General features: G+C 36.4%; 2 protein-coding genes across 3 annotated transcripts; one reads left to right on the forward strand and one right to left on the reverse strand.

Moving 5' to 3' along the window:
- Positions 1-57: 57 nt before the first annotated feature.
- On the forward strand, positions 58-4,422 carry LOC149415797 (uncharacterized). The gene is made up of 3 exons (XM_089641793.1): positions 58-410; positions 2,921-3,041; positions 3,205-4,422. Exons 1-3 carry the CDS (start codon positions 88-90, stop codon positions 3,997-3,999), a joined length of 1,239 nt encoding a protein of 412 aa, XP_089497919.1. The 5' UTR covers positions 58-87; the 3' UTR covers positions 4,000-4,422.
- LOC149415798 (uncharacterized) lies at positions 779-6,007 on the reverse strand. 2 transcript variants are annotated; one of them, XM_089641796.1, is made up of 3 exons: positions 5,740-6,007; positions 4,436-4,581; positions 779-2,892 (listed from the first exon to the last, which is right to left on the reverse strand). In XM_089641796.1, the coding sequence occupies exons 2-3, from the start codon at positions 4,563-4,565 to the stop codon at positions 2,486-2,488; spliced, it is 537 nt and encodes a 178-aa protein (XP_089497922.1). In that variant the 5' UTR covers positions 4,566-4,581; positions 5,740-6,007; the 3' UTR covers positions 779-2,485. The 2 variants fall into 2 exon arrangements, with proteins under 2 accessions (XP_089497922.1, XP_089497921.1); XM_089641795.1 differs by having other exon boundaries at positions 4,436-5,015; positions 5,382-6,007.
- Positions 6,008-13,481: the final 7,474 nt, after the last annotated feature.

A 13,481-nucleotide genomic window follows, 5' to 3' on the forward strand; every position in this document is an offset into this window, starting at 1 on the left:
GTTCCGATAAATCTTCAAACTTTTTTTCCATGAATTTAAATATTTTATTTTAACTTTACTTACTGACAGCTTGAGCACGTTTTCGAAATGGATGATACTTGTCGCCTATTGCTGGATCTGTTGGACAGCTCATCCTCAGATGATGATGCCGCCAGCAGTGCTCAGTTGACGTTAGCGGGTTCGATGCTTAATCGACGGATGTGGGTGGAGCGACACATCCCTTTCAAAAAAGAACATGGGGAGTTCCACCTTTTTTACGAGCTCTCTGATGGGAAATTTTTTAATTATTTTCGAATGAGTAGAGAGACATTCCACCATGTACATAATTTAATCATGGACGACGTAAAGAAGGAGGACACTGTTATGCGTGAAAGCATCAGTACCCAAGAAATACTAGCCATCTGTTTAAGGTAACCAAAAAATAATATTTTTCGTTGTGCTCTGTTTATTTATTTTTTCTTTTAATGCAACATACACTTTTTGGGAGATGAGTTCCCAAAATGATTCTTGGTATATATTTTTTTGCAATAGCTCCCACATAGGGGGCCCTGAGGAAAATAATTTCCCTTAGGGCCTATATCACTTTTGAAGATGCTGTGTGGAGGATCTTTTTGAGGAGAGGAAGGAATGAACATGGGTCTTGAAGAGACCCATGTTGTAGGAAGGAGGAAACGCAGAGGCCGGCAAATCGATCCATAGCCAAGCTGTTGAACTCAAGAACAAGTCTATGGAAGTCAATTTCTATGGAAAGGATAAATGGCTAAAGCACCATATTGTAGCTGGAAAATAAGAATGACTGAAGCACCGTACGCTTTAGCCATTTATCCTTTCCAGCGTCCATATACTTGTGCTTTTTATTTATCAATTGTTTCCTAAATGCTTAACGACCAAGTTGCATTGCCCAATATACAAATAAAAGTCATTTTTTATTTTAATTACGCATAAATAAAATAAGAACACAGATATGATTTACTTATATTTATTAAAAAGATTATTGGTTTGTTACACATCTCGATACATTTTTGTTTTATTAACACATTTTGTTTCTTTTAATAACACAGGCGAATACAGGGAACCCGTTCAGGGAAAATGGATTGGCACTTTTTCTATATATATCTTTGAAAATAATTCACATACCCCAACTGTAAATGTATATTAAATATAATTAAAAACTACATTGTATAATACAAACAGAAGTTATTGGGCCATTTAGTGATGTTTTATGTGTAAAATATGACACATTTTATTACATTATAAAAAATTGGTTTTCACTTTGGCACAAATCAGAACAATTTCCACATTTCAAGTACCATGAGTGTGTGAATTTATTACACATTCTATGAGTTTCCTATAATTTTCTTTTGAAAAAATATTCTTACACCCAAAAAACAAAAATATAGTTAAGATGGGGAAGACATGCATATATATATAAGTCTTCAGATCAGAGTTCAGCAAAAAATATTATTTATCTATGTACGGTACATGTATGTATGTACCTTTAATTACACAAAATAAATAATTAAAAGAAGATTACTAAACAACTGTAAACATATGAAAATTATTAAAATTAAGCCACATTTATAATGAGGCTTTAGAAAACAAAATGTTAACTAATATTAGGTAATTATGAACGCTCAGGAAGAAAATTTCAGTCTTCAGATCACAAATTCTGTCAGTAAATATACTATAAGAAAAATATATCTATTTCAGTCTTCGGATCACAATTTCTGTCTTAACGGTAAATACTATAAGAAATATATATTTTTTAAGTCTTCAGATCAGAGTTCAGCAAAAAATATTATTTATCTATGTACGGTACATGTATGTATGTACCTTTAATTACACAAAATAAATAATTAAAAGAAGATTACTAAACAACTGTAAACATATGAATATTATTCAAACTAAGCAACATTTATAATGAGGCCAGAGAAAACAAAATGTAAACTAATATTATGAAGTTATGAAGGCTCGAAAAGAAAATGTACTAGAAATTATCCAGATGCAAGATCAAAATAATCATATCAACGCTGGAAAGTAAAAATGGCTAAAGCGCCATCCAGCTCTGACATTAAAGATGAACACAAGTACAAACAAACAATATAGCTTATTTTGTTGGTTCATTTATTGTCACAGCTGTATGGCGCTTTGGCCATTTTTACTTCCCAACGTCGAATATGGGAATACCTAAAACTAAACTAAAAACTAAAACAAAAAAAAAACTATTCGCTGAAGTTGACTTGTGCAACATATGTACGCAAGTCAACTTCAGCTTCACTATGCTGGCTATCGCCTTCTAGCTCTTCCGGAGAATAAAACGGCAATATTTCATCCAGGTCACGTGATGGACGGGGAGTTGGCTTTGGCAGCCGAAACGGCACATCGCCTCTCACCGTTGTTACTACTGTGCTTGGGTCTAAATAATTCGGACAAGCATTTTCTTTTCGAGCCTCCATAACAGTACTAAAAAGATCATGCTGGACCCTCATCTGAAGGTCTTCTCTAAGCTCGCTTGTCGCTTTGTACATGCTGTTAAAAAAATTTTAAGAGAGGACTCCTCCTCGGAAGACCTATTTAAAATTTCCATTCTAAAAAGATCCCTCTCCTCCGACCTCTTCTCCCGTCTTCTTCTCTCATTTTCTAAAAGCGTCCTAACCGACTGCTTTCTTGCAGGCACTGCAATTTCTTCAGTGTCAGTATCCTCCGTGGGTGTGGGTGTGAAGTTTGTTTCACGGGGTCTGTTAGTGGCGGTCGGGAGAAGAAATTCCATGAGGTCAAAATACCTCCACTTGATATTGGAAGTTGCCGCTTGTCCGGTGGATGTTTTGTTTCTGGCAGCTGCCTGCCGGTACCCATCCCTCAGTTTCTTCCAGAGGTTCTTGGCTTCTTTGACTGAAACAAATTTTTTATTGATTTACAGGTACTTGGCAACAGGCGATAGTTTCACGACCATTGCATACAATTATAGGATTGGTAGATCAACCGTTTCAGAAATTGTAGATGAGGTATGTGATGCTATTTGGAAGCACCTCCAACCAACGGTAATTTTTTAAATTTTGATTTTATGCCCATCTTGGTTTTTACATAGATTATAAGAAGAGAATATATGTTGATTAGGACTCTATGTTTGTAATAATCTCTTCCAAGTCTGAAATAATTCTCTTGTCAGGCAGAATGAAAATAAATAATTAGAGATGATTTCAGGTAATGGCAGAACCAACCCGAGATGAGTGGAAAAGAATCGCTGCAGACTTCAAGGAAATTTGCCAATTTGACCATTGTGTCGGAGCCATTGATGGAAAACATGTGGTCATAAAGGCTCCACCTAATTCGGGGTCAGATTTCCACAATTACAAGCATGCCTTTTCAACTGTTTTACTAGCAGTGGCTGATGCGAGAAGAAAATTTATCATGATAGATACTGGATCCATGGGAAAATTCAGCGATGGGGGAATTCTTAATGATAGCAACTTTGGACAACAACTAAAGAGCGGTAATCTACAATTGCCTGAAGAGGAACCACTGATCCCAGGCGGAGTCCAAATGCCCTATGTTTTTGTGGGTGATGAAGCCTTTCCTTTAATGACTAACTTAATGCGAGCTTATCCAAAAGTAAGATTAACAGAGAGTCGCAAAATTTTTAATTATAGACTCTGTAGAGCACGCAGAGTAGTTGAGAACGCTTTTGGAATATTGTCAGCACGATGGAGGGTGTATAGGAGACCATTCGAGTGCAAGATTGAACTGGTCGACAAAATTGTCAAAGCCACATGTGTGTTACATAATTTTCTGATAGATAACAACAATATGCAATACAACATTAGTGATGACACAATTGCAGTCGAAGGCGATAATCAACTCACTGAGTTAACGCACAGGGGATATAGAAGTTCGAATGAGAACTTCTTCATAAGAGAAGAGTTCTGCAGGTATTTCAATACTGTGGGAAGTGTGCCATGGCAAGCGACTCGCATTCAGGAAAGGTTGGATAGAGAGTGAGTACTTATCGCCCACAACAACATGAGGCATTTGGACTCCGCCTGGGGTCAGCACCGTCAGCAGTTACTCTTCGGAGAAAATCTGAATCTCCATAAGAGTTCTCAGATCTAAAACCTTGCATTTAAAAATGTTATCTGATAATTATGTATTACGAGCACCTTTATTTCATTTGTTCCAAAATTTTACTCTCTTTTTCTTTTTCCTTTATATTGTTTTACTTGTATCCAAAATTAACAAAATTGTTACTAAATTTAGGCAGAACGAAGTCAGAAACATTATTAAAAAATGCTATCTGATAATTATGTATGACGAGTTATACATATTTCTTTTGGTTTCCTCACAAAGTCGATTGGAAAATGGGAGTCAAAAAAAATTCTTCAGTTCCTATCGAACTTGTATTCAGTCTAAAAATTTTTTTTAAAAATAAACTACATACCGTCTGGCAAATCACACTCTTTGACGACCTTCCTCCATGCTTCTTCCTTCAATTCATTATTTCGGTATTCATTAGAGTCCATCCTCCATAAACATGGGAATTTTCGTACACTCTCAATGAGGTGCTCCATGGTGTTGGCTGGAACGCTGAATATGGATGATTAAAAATAATGTATTTTCTTTCCAAAAACAAAAACACAGCAGCCGGTAACTTCAACAGATTATATTATACTAAATACTAAGCAAGTACCAGAGTGAAATGATAAAACAGAAATAGGGAAAATTGTATCTATGTATAAAAATAAAAGAAAGTTTCTCAGTACAAATTTATTTAGTTTTATTGAAATGCAACATTGTAAGTACAGCATGTAGGAACTTATAAAACTATGGCAGAAGATTTCTACCCGAACACAGATTTCTACGGCAACACACACAACAATATTTAGAATAGATCATATTTAATGTTCACATTATTATATTGATATTGAAGTAGCTACGTATTATATGTTCTGGGTCATGTAGTTGCTGGAAAGAGATCAGCTGCTGGGCTGGATAATGGGTGGGGTTCAGGTAAAATGGACCTGAAAATAAAATAACTTTTAGTAATACACACTAGATCTGGCATTAAATTTATAACCACATCGGCATAGAAAGTCAAACGGATGTCCACGCTGTGAATGTATTTACAACAAATAATTAATTCAAAACATTGCATTTATATTGTTTTGGCTACGTATTATCTTATTAGCAAAAAGCTATAAAAAACAATAAACCTAGACTATGAAATTAGACGTTGTAAAATCGTATTAATATGAATACGAGTGCTATAATCACATTACAGTTATAAAATCACTGTCAATAAACATTGAGGTTATGGACAAAATCCCCAATGTTATTGATATTTGCTTAAAAATTGATACATTCATTTGCATAAACATTGAACTTACCTTTGCATATTAGTTGGTGTAAAGTCAACGTCAGTACTTTCCATTTTCAACGCAATATTAGGTTTTGAGAAACGATATTATGTACGTCGTTGTTCGACATTACCTAGGTACAATCACGTAACGAAATGTTGCAATTGAAGACCGTGTAATTTACCATTTTTACGTGATGAACACTTCTGCACATTAACTATATAATTATAAATGCTATTTATAAACTTTTTAGATTTTAAACAATCTGCGCGTAAATAGCGCATTTTCACATAACCTGACATAACCTCTCCGTCGAATCAGGAAATTCGCAGTTCGCACGCCGATCGACGAAAGCGACATATAATAAATTATTGTAAAATAAGCTCACGTCGATTTTCAAAAATGTCGAAGGCAAAGGCGGCAAAGACTAACACCAGGGCAGGGAACGAGAAGAGAGCACGAGAACTGACGAGAGCAAACCAGATTACCCAGGAAAACAATCAACAATCGAACAAACTAGAAGCTTCTCTATGTAGGTATCAGGCCGTCCAACTTTATAAAAAAACCGAATGATATTACCATATAAACATACTGAGATTAAAAATATGATTAATTTTGAAAGGGCGAAAATTTGTTTACTTCAAATTCAAATATTGATTATATTTTAAATATATGTTAAGTATGTTTGCCAAATAAAGTTTTTTTAATGTTTCTAAATTTACTAGCACACATGACGATATGAGCTAACATAATAAATAAGAAATGCATTATTAGGCTGCTTATGTCATGGCCATAAATAAACCAATGGTCATGGCTGTCAAACGGAACACGGAACTTAGTTGGTAGCTCCGTAATTAAAATGACCCCCTCTCCTTTTTACGGCGGAGAGGGGGACGCATAACTTTTCAAATATCGCTTCGGGAGCGGATACGTAAAATAAATTCGGTTAGCGAAGTTCAGAACCACACTTATAGCGCGTTATCTTTTTACGTGTGTCGGGTCTGTATGGGATTGTATGGCGAGCGCTATTGTGCTTTATATTATCTGTTGATGTGAGCTTTGCGTGTGTACCAGACTTTATTGTGAAATACCGATATGCAAATATGGCGCTATTATTATATAGTGCAATAATAATTTAAATTTGTTATTACAAAATAGTATGATGTTAAATTACCTCAAAGTAAGGTTTGGCAATTATTGGACAATAACCTTGATATCACTACAATAATGTACATCTAAAACATGATTATGTAGGTATGCTGAACAATTCATTGTTTTGCGAAATGGCAATAAGAAATCGTGATATAGGTTACTTGATTGAGATATGTGGGTAGGTTGGCTTGTTCAACTGCAGGTTGTCCACGTGGATTGTTGCGTCATCTTCCTTGTCCGGGGAGTAGATGCTGCCGTTGTAGTGGGTAGGTTGTAATTCATCGCAAGATTATGATGCCATGGTTAGCCACGTTGTTGACAGCCTGATTTCAGGATCGTTCTCACTGAAATTAATTTTAACACGCACTTAATTTTCATAAAAATAGTAAAACATTTCAAGCTAGGGATTGATTGACAAAATAGGGTATTGATGGGAACTATACCACGTGTATATTTCCTTAAATTACCGGGACATTTACTAGCATTTATATTAAAAAATTGATTTGTAAGAGATATATGAATTGGATTTTACTTACTGATCTTGCCCGGGATTGCTGTTTCTCTTTTCTGATCCTTGGCAGTGACGGAATGTTGCAAAATGATTTTAAAATACTAAAGTCGATATATTGTTCTGAGTCGAAGGGTCACCAATTTGGCTAGCGTGTGTGTGTGTTATACTTACCTGTATAACGGCCAATAAATGTGTATAGTGTAGGTTGTGATAAAGTGAAACAGATGTAATTGATAATTTAAGTTTATTGCAAACACGTTACACTATTACACGATTTGAATATCAGAAGGATTTAGTAGGAATCAAGAAATGTCGACCGCCAAGGTAGATCAGAGAAACAGGAATGCTCGTCGGTAATGAATTGGCAGCGAGCTCTGTTTCACGTCGGGTTGCCATCCGTGAAACAGTGTTTCCGTATTAAAATATTAATTTAGGCTGGCAGACAGTTCTTGCCCCCACAATTGTATCTCAATATAGAAAAATCTTGTTTTTTTCTCACAAAAATCAACTTCACTAGAACATAGCCTGTATCGAGGATAATAATTTACATTTGAGTGAAGCAAACATAGAGTAATCACAAACATAAAGTAATACTATATAAATACACAAAAAAAATCTAAAAGAAATAGAAAATATGTTGAATTTTTGTTTTTTTTTATATTAACTCCACACAGGAGGCCCTGAAGAAAATAATTTCCCTCAGGGCCTATGTCATCTTTGGGGATGCTGTGTGGAGGGTCTTTTTGTGGAGAGGAAGGAGTGAACATGGGTCTTGAAGAGTCCCATGTTGTAGGAAGGAGGAAACACGGAGGCCGGCAGTTCGTTCCACAGCCGAGCTGTTGAACTTAAGAACGAATCGTAGAAGCGACCCGTTCTCATGTGACAAGTGTCAACTGTGTACAAATGTTGGGCGCGCGTTTGGCGTGTATCCCGACTACGCACCGGTGCCGAAGGGATCAATGACCCTAGTTCCTCAGAGCATCTTCCATTGTAATACCGATAGAACAAGGACAGCATACCTACCTGACGCCTGTGCTCTAAAGATTGCAGTCCGTTTGTTAAGATTGGGGAATCTATCAAACGGACCGCCCGTTTTTGCACAGAGTCAAGGGTTTTTTTCCAGGTATTTAGGGGCTCCGGACCAGAGATAGCTGCCAAATTCGACAGTAGGGCGCACTTGCGATTTGTACAGGGTCAGTAGTTGTGTATTATTAAAGTATCTGCGGGCCCTGTACAGTACGCCCAGCTTCTGAGAGGCCAACTTTACTCTGGCTTCAATGGAGCCCCCGTACCTGAGCTGGTCACTTATAGTTACACCAAGCATATCAATGGAAGGCCTGTTCGGAAGATTGCTTCCGTTGAAGGAGACAAGATTATCATTTGAATCCCTTTTAGACGTAATCAGACAGGATTGGGTCTTTGAAAAATTAAATTCGACGAGATTATTTTTACCCCAGGAGGAAATAATCTCGAGATAACCGTCCATTCTCTGCTTCAAAGCCCTCCGAGCCGTTGGAGTTTGTGTGCCCTTTGGGGGCTTGTCAAACAAAAAGCTATCATGAACTGTACTGTCATCCGCGTAACAATGAATCGGTGCATATGTCAAAAAGTCATTGATGTGCAACAAAAACAAAGTCGGAGACAGAACCGATCCCTGTGGGACGCCAGCATTTATGGAGTGCGAGGAAGAGATGAAACCATCAGCAACCGCCTGAATCGACATATCCCTTAAAAAGTCAGCAATCCACGTACACATTGAATATTTTATGGAAATAATTAATTGCAAACTATGGAACTAGGTCTTATAGCATAAACAAATAACACTCAATTCAGAAGTGCCATAAAATAATAATAATTATATAATCAAAATATTTAAGGTTCATGTTAGAACTGTGACGTAGAAAAACTAGAAAATAATGGTTTCTGGTGTTGATCTGGCTTGTAAGTCATACAGACCATCAGGGAATAATTAATTCCCCATGAAAAAATTGGTTGATTACAAAATTCACTCTGCAGGAAAAATAATAAATTATAATCCAGCCACCAAATACATTAAAACAGAAGACTCACCGAAAATATCACTCGCATTGAGTTTACAGCGATTCCTTAAATCTCCAAATTCGGCAGCGGACGGCAATCGGCACAATAATAACTTGCATTCGCACCAAAAACTTATAATCTATCACGAACAGCTCTCAAGAGAGTAGAATTTAGAATAATCTTGAATTAGCACATTGTAATTCCAAAAGTACTGCCACATTATTGTGACAAAAATATTTTAATCCTTTAGTCTTAAATCGACCAAACAGGAATAGTGGTGCCCTCTTTCGTCAAATAATATAATTCGGATGAATCCAGCTGATTAATGCATGACTGAAATATATTCATTATCACTTTACCTGCAGAGCAAAAAATTAAATTTGAATACTTGAGAATCCCTGGTGTTACGACAGACAAAATTTATAATCGCTAGTTTTGAGCAAGTATATTCTTTAAATGGGTCCGTTGTGTCTTGCTAAGGCACACTTTTATGCAAATGTATACTAACACACGGAACGAGAAATATGTTTTTCTCCACTGTGAGACAGCATATGTATATGTGTTGCATGCATGCATTTCGTCAAATCGCTCTCATGAAAACTTGAATAACCGGATTTCTAACGTAAAAAAGGTTTTCCTCTGTGAGTTAGCATGTGTCTCGTCAAATGTTCTTTTTGAGAACATGCATAACTGCAGTTGGAACATGAAAAAGGTTTTTCTCTACTGTGAGACATTATGTGTCTTTTCAATTGTCCCCTTCGTGAACATATATAGTTGCAGTCAAAACATGAAAAAGGTTTTCCTCCACTGTGAGTCAGCATGTGACTCGTCAATTGTTCCTTTTGAGAACATGCATAACTGCAATCAGAACATGAAAAAGGTTTTTCTCCACTGTGGGTCAGCATGTGTCTCGTCAAATTGCCCTTTTGAGAACATTAATAGCTGCAATCGGAACATGAAAAACGTTTTTCTTTTGTGTGATTCAGTTTGTGTCTCGCCAAATATCCCTTTAGAGAGCATGAATATTTACAGTCGGAACATGAAAAAAGTTTTTTTCCACTGTGAATCAGCATGTGTCTTGTCAAAGCTCCATTTTGAGAACATGAAAAGTTGCAGTCAGAACATGAAAAAGGTTTTTCTCCAGTATGGGTGCGCAAGTGACGTTCTAACTTAGATTTATAAGAGCAGGCGTAGTTACAATGGGGACAAAATAATGGTTTTTCCGCAGAATGTGTCTTCGAATCGGTCAATGTGTCTGCAAAAGATAACGAATAAAGGTATAATTGAAAGTACCGTTGGTTCATAAAAATGTAATAAATAAACCTAATACCTGTTGTGTAAGTAATTCCTGGTTCCTTCTTGATGGTAACAGTTTCCACATTAGTACTACCTGGGAAAACAAAACAACAGTAGGTACAGTGATCATTTGCATTCCAAGACGAACAATACAACTCGAATAAATTTACAAAATACATTTTGAATTGTTACGATCGCCCTCTCCGAGAGATTTTGATTAAGTTACAATGGGGACAAGATAATAGTTTTTCAGGATGTGTCGTTAGAACTGTAAATGAATCTGAAAAAGTTAACGAATAGGTAAATCTCTAAGTTTATGCACCGTTCACAAAAACAAAAAAAAAGATAGCACGATTCGTTATTTACCTGTTGTCTGGGTAATTCTTTGAACGTGTTTTAGGCATTATTTTTCTGTAAGTTCTTTGTGAGTTTCCACATAGGGAATTCCCTCTCCACCTTCTTCTCGTGGTATTGGTTCTACATTGCAGGTAACAGTCTCCACTTTTACGTCACCTAGTAAAACCAAACAACAATACGTACATCGATATGCCCAGCTTGCAACGAAATAACAGTCATACGAAAGAGTGAATGATAAAATCTTTAAATATGATTTAAGATTTTCACGGCCAAAAGTATTTTTGTTATTTGTTTTTGGGGTATTATGCCGTGTTGCGCTAACTCCTTCTTTAGCCAACGTTTCGGACAGCATTGCAGTGTCCATCATCAGGGCAGATGTGTTATTTGAGGTTGTGTTAAAATGTGAGCTTATGTATGAGGTTGTGATACCGTGTTGCCAGCTCCAACCCTCTGAGCTAAACATTAACGTATCATTTTTTTATTTAAAGTGGTTTTCTTCGTTTAGCTCTGGTGTATCCGTCAATTACCGGATACCAAGAACTATTAAGCTTAGCTCCATCGTCTCTATTAATGTTTACGGGATTTTTATGAATTTCAATGGCCTCCGTAATCAGCCGTGCTCTATAAGTTTTCGGTCTCCCCAGGATTTCAGGAACAAATCCAAAGTAATGCCCGGTGTCAATCAAATGCTCGGCAATTGCCGATTTGTCAGGGTGGCCGAGTTTACAAGCTCTGAAATGTTCTGAAATCCTTTTGGAGATAGTCCGCTCTGTCTGGCCTACATAGACCTTGTCACATCCGGAACAGCTGAGTTTATACACTCCATCTGTTTCCAGAGGAAACTTAGTCTTTGCAGACCTCAGTAAGTCCTGTATCTTTGTTGTTGTTCCGAAGACAGTCTTGATATTTTCCTTTCTCAATAGCCTGGCAATTCTGTCTGTCACATTGTGCACATAAGGCAGGAAGGCACAGCCTTTCGACTCTTGTTCAATTCTGTCTTCGTTTGGTGCAGATTTGGCTCTTATGATTTGCCTTGTCTGACTTGCTGGGTAGCCGTTACGCTCCAGTGCATCGGTCAGCTTCGTAAGTTCCGCTCCGCTTAATAGTTCTTGGTATCCGGTAATTGACGGATACACCAGAGCTAAACGAAGAAAACCACTTTAAATAAAAAATGATACGTTAATGTTTAGCTCAGAGGGTTGGAGCTGGCAACACGGTATCACAACCTCATACATAAGCTCACATTTTAACACAACCTCAAATAACACATCTGCCCTGATGATGGACACTGCAATGCTGTCCGAAACGTTGGCTAAAGAAGGAGTTAGCGCAACACGGCATAATACCCCAAAAACAAATAACAAAAAAAAGATAAAATCTTTTCTTATTTAAAAAAAAGTGCATTGATTGAAGATACCATTGATTTACCCTGCAGAGGCGGGAATTTGGATAAAAGGCAAACAGCTTAATTTAGGAAATAACAAAGACCCCCGATGTCCGCTTCAGGAAGGAAGTACTAGCTACTCTTGAGCTTATTCTGTACGGAGTTTTATAAATCTAGAGAAATAATGTTTTAATCGATATTTTATGTGTTTTTAATGCATCTTACATTATATCAGAGAATTCTGGCCTAGTGGACGGCTGGCTACATTCGCAGGCCCGGAGCGTGGATGTCTTTATGTTTAACTCTTATTTGCTGATTGAAGACCAAAGTAAAAGGATTTCCCATTTACCTGATGCTTTGTCAACACTTACTTGAGGGTTTTAAACTTTACTTTTTTTAATTTTTATATTAACTCCACACAGGAGGCCCTGAAGAAAATGTGTTTTTGTTTTTGTTCAAAAACAAGCTTTTTTTGTAACAAGTATCTCACAGAAATCTCTTAACGGAAGATATGCCACACAACAGTTGCGTTTGAGCTTGCCTGTGTATTGGTCACGTCGCGGTCGCTTGTCGCTACACGCATTTGATGTGTGTTTGTTTACACCACAGGGAACCCATTATCTTGATCTAGTTTTAGGGCGCCAGTAACCGGAGATTGTTTACAATTTGATTTTATTTTATGTTTTTAAACATTCAGATTTGAAAGAATTCGTCATGCTTTGATATGTGAACTTTATTATTTATATTATTGTTTTTAACTCAAAGAGACAAACATCGTACCGGCGGTGTTTTGTTTGCAACATTAAAACAAACGAGTACAGACTAGACATTGGTTCAGTGACCGAGAAGTTGCCTTATGCCTTACAAAATAAAACACATCCATTTTATGAAAATACCCAAAATATTGTAAACACGAGGCACAAAACCAAAGAACTTATACAAACACCTAAAACAAACACAACATTTGGTCAAAGAAATTTCAAATACATTGCGTCAAAAATATACAATAACCTACCTGAAAAAATAAGAAAATCGAATAATATTAACAAATACAAAATCCTTATCAAACAATGGATCATCGAAAAAGGTCGTGCAATAATTAGTCACCTCACCCAAATATAATCCTCTATCTCATTATTGTTACCACTACCTACCAACCTGAAAATTTTTGGCAAATATTTTTGCTTTATTGAAAAATGTACTATACTTTAATATTATAAAATATTTGTAAACTAGTCTGTCTCGGCACAGGATTTCCTAGTGAGACAGGCAAAGTAAAAAAAAAAAATATGTAAACATTTTTATATAGATGGACATAATAAAAAAAAAAAAAAAATAAATAAAAAAATGTTGTAAAATATATCACAAGATTCAAAAATATTATTTGAAA

The sequence above is a fragment of the Hesperophylax consimilis genome, chromosome 17 (genome assembly GCF_061612785.1).
Source record: "Hesperophylax consimilis isolate HC1 chromosome 17, BYU_Hcon_1.0, whole genome shotgun sequence".
NCBI classification, from domain to species: domain Eukaryota; kingdom Metazoa; phylum Arthropoda; class Insecta; order Trichoptera; family Limnephilidae; genus Hesperophylax; species Hesperophylax consimilis.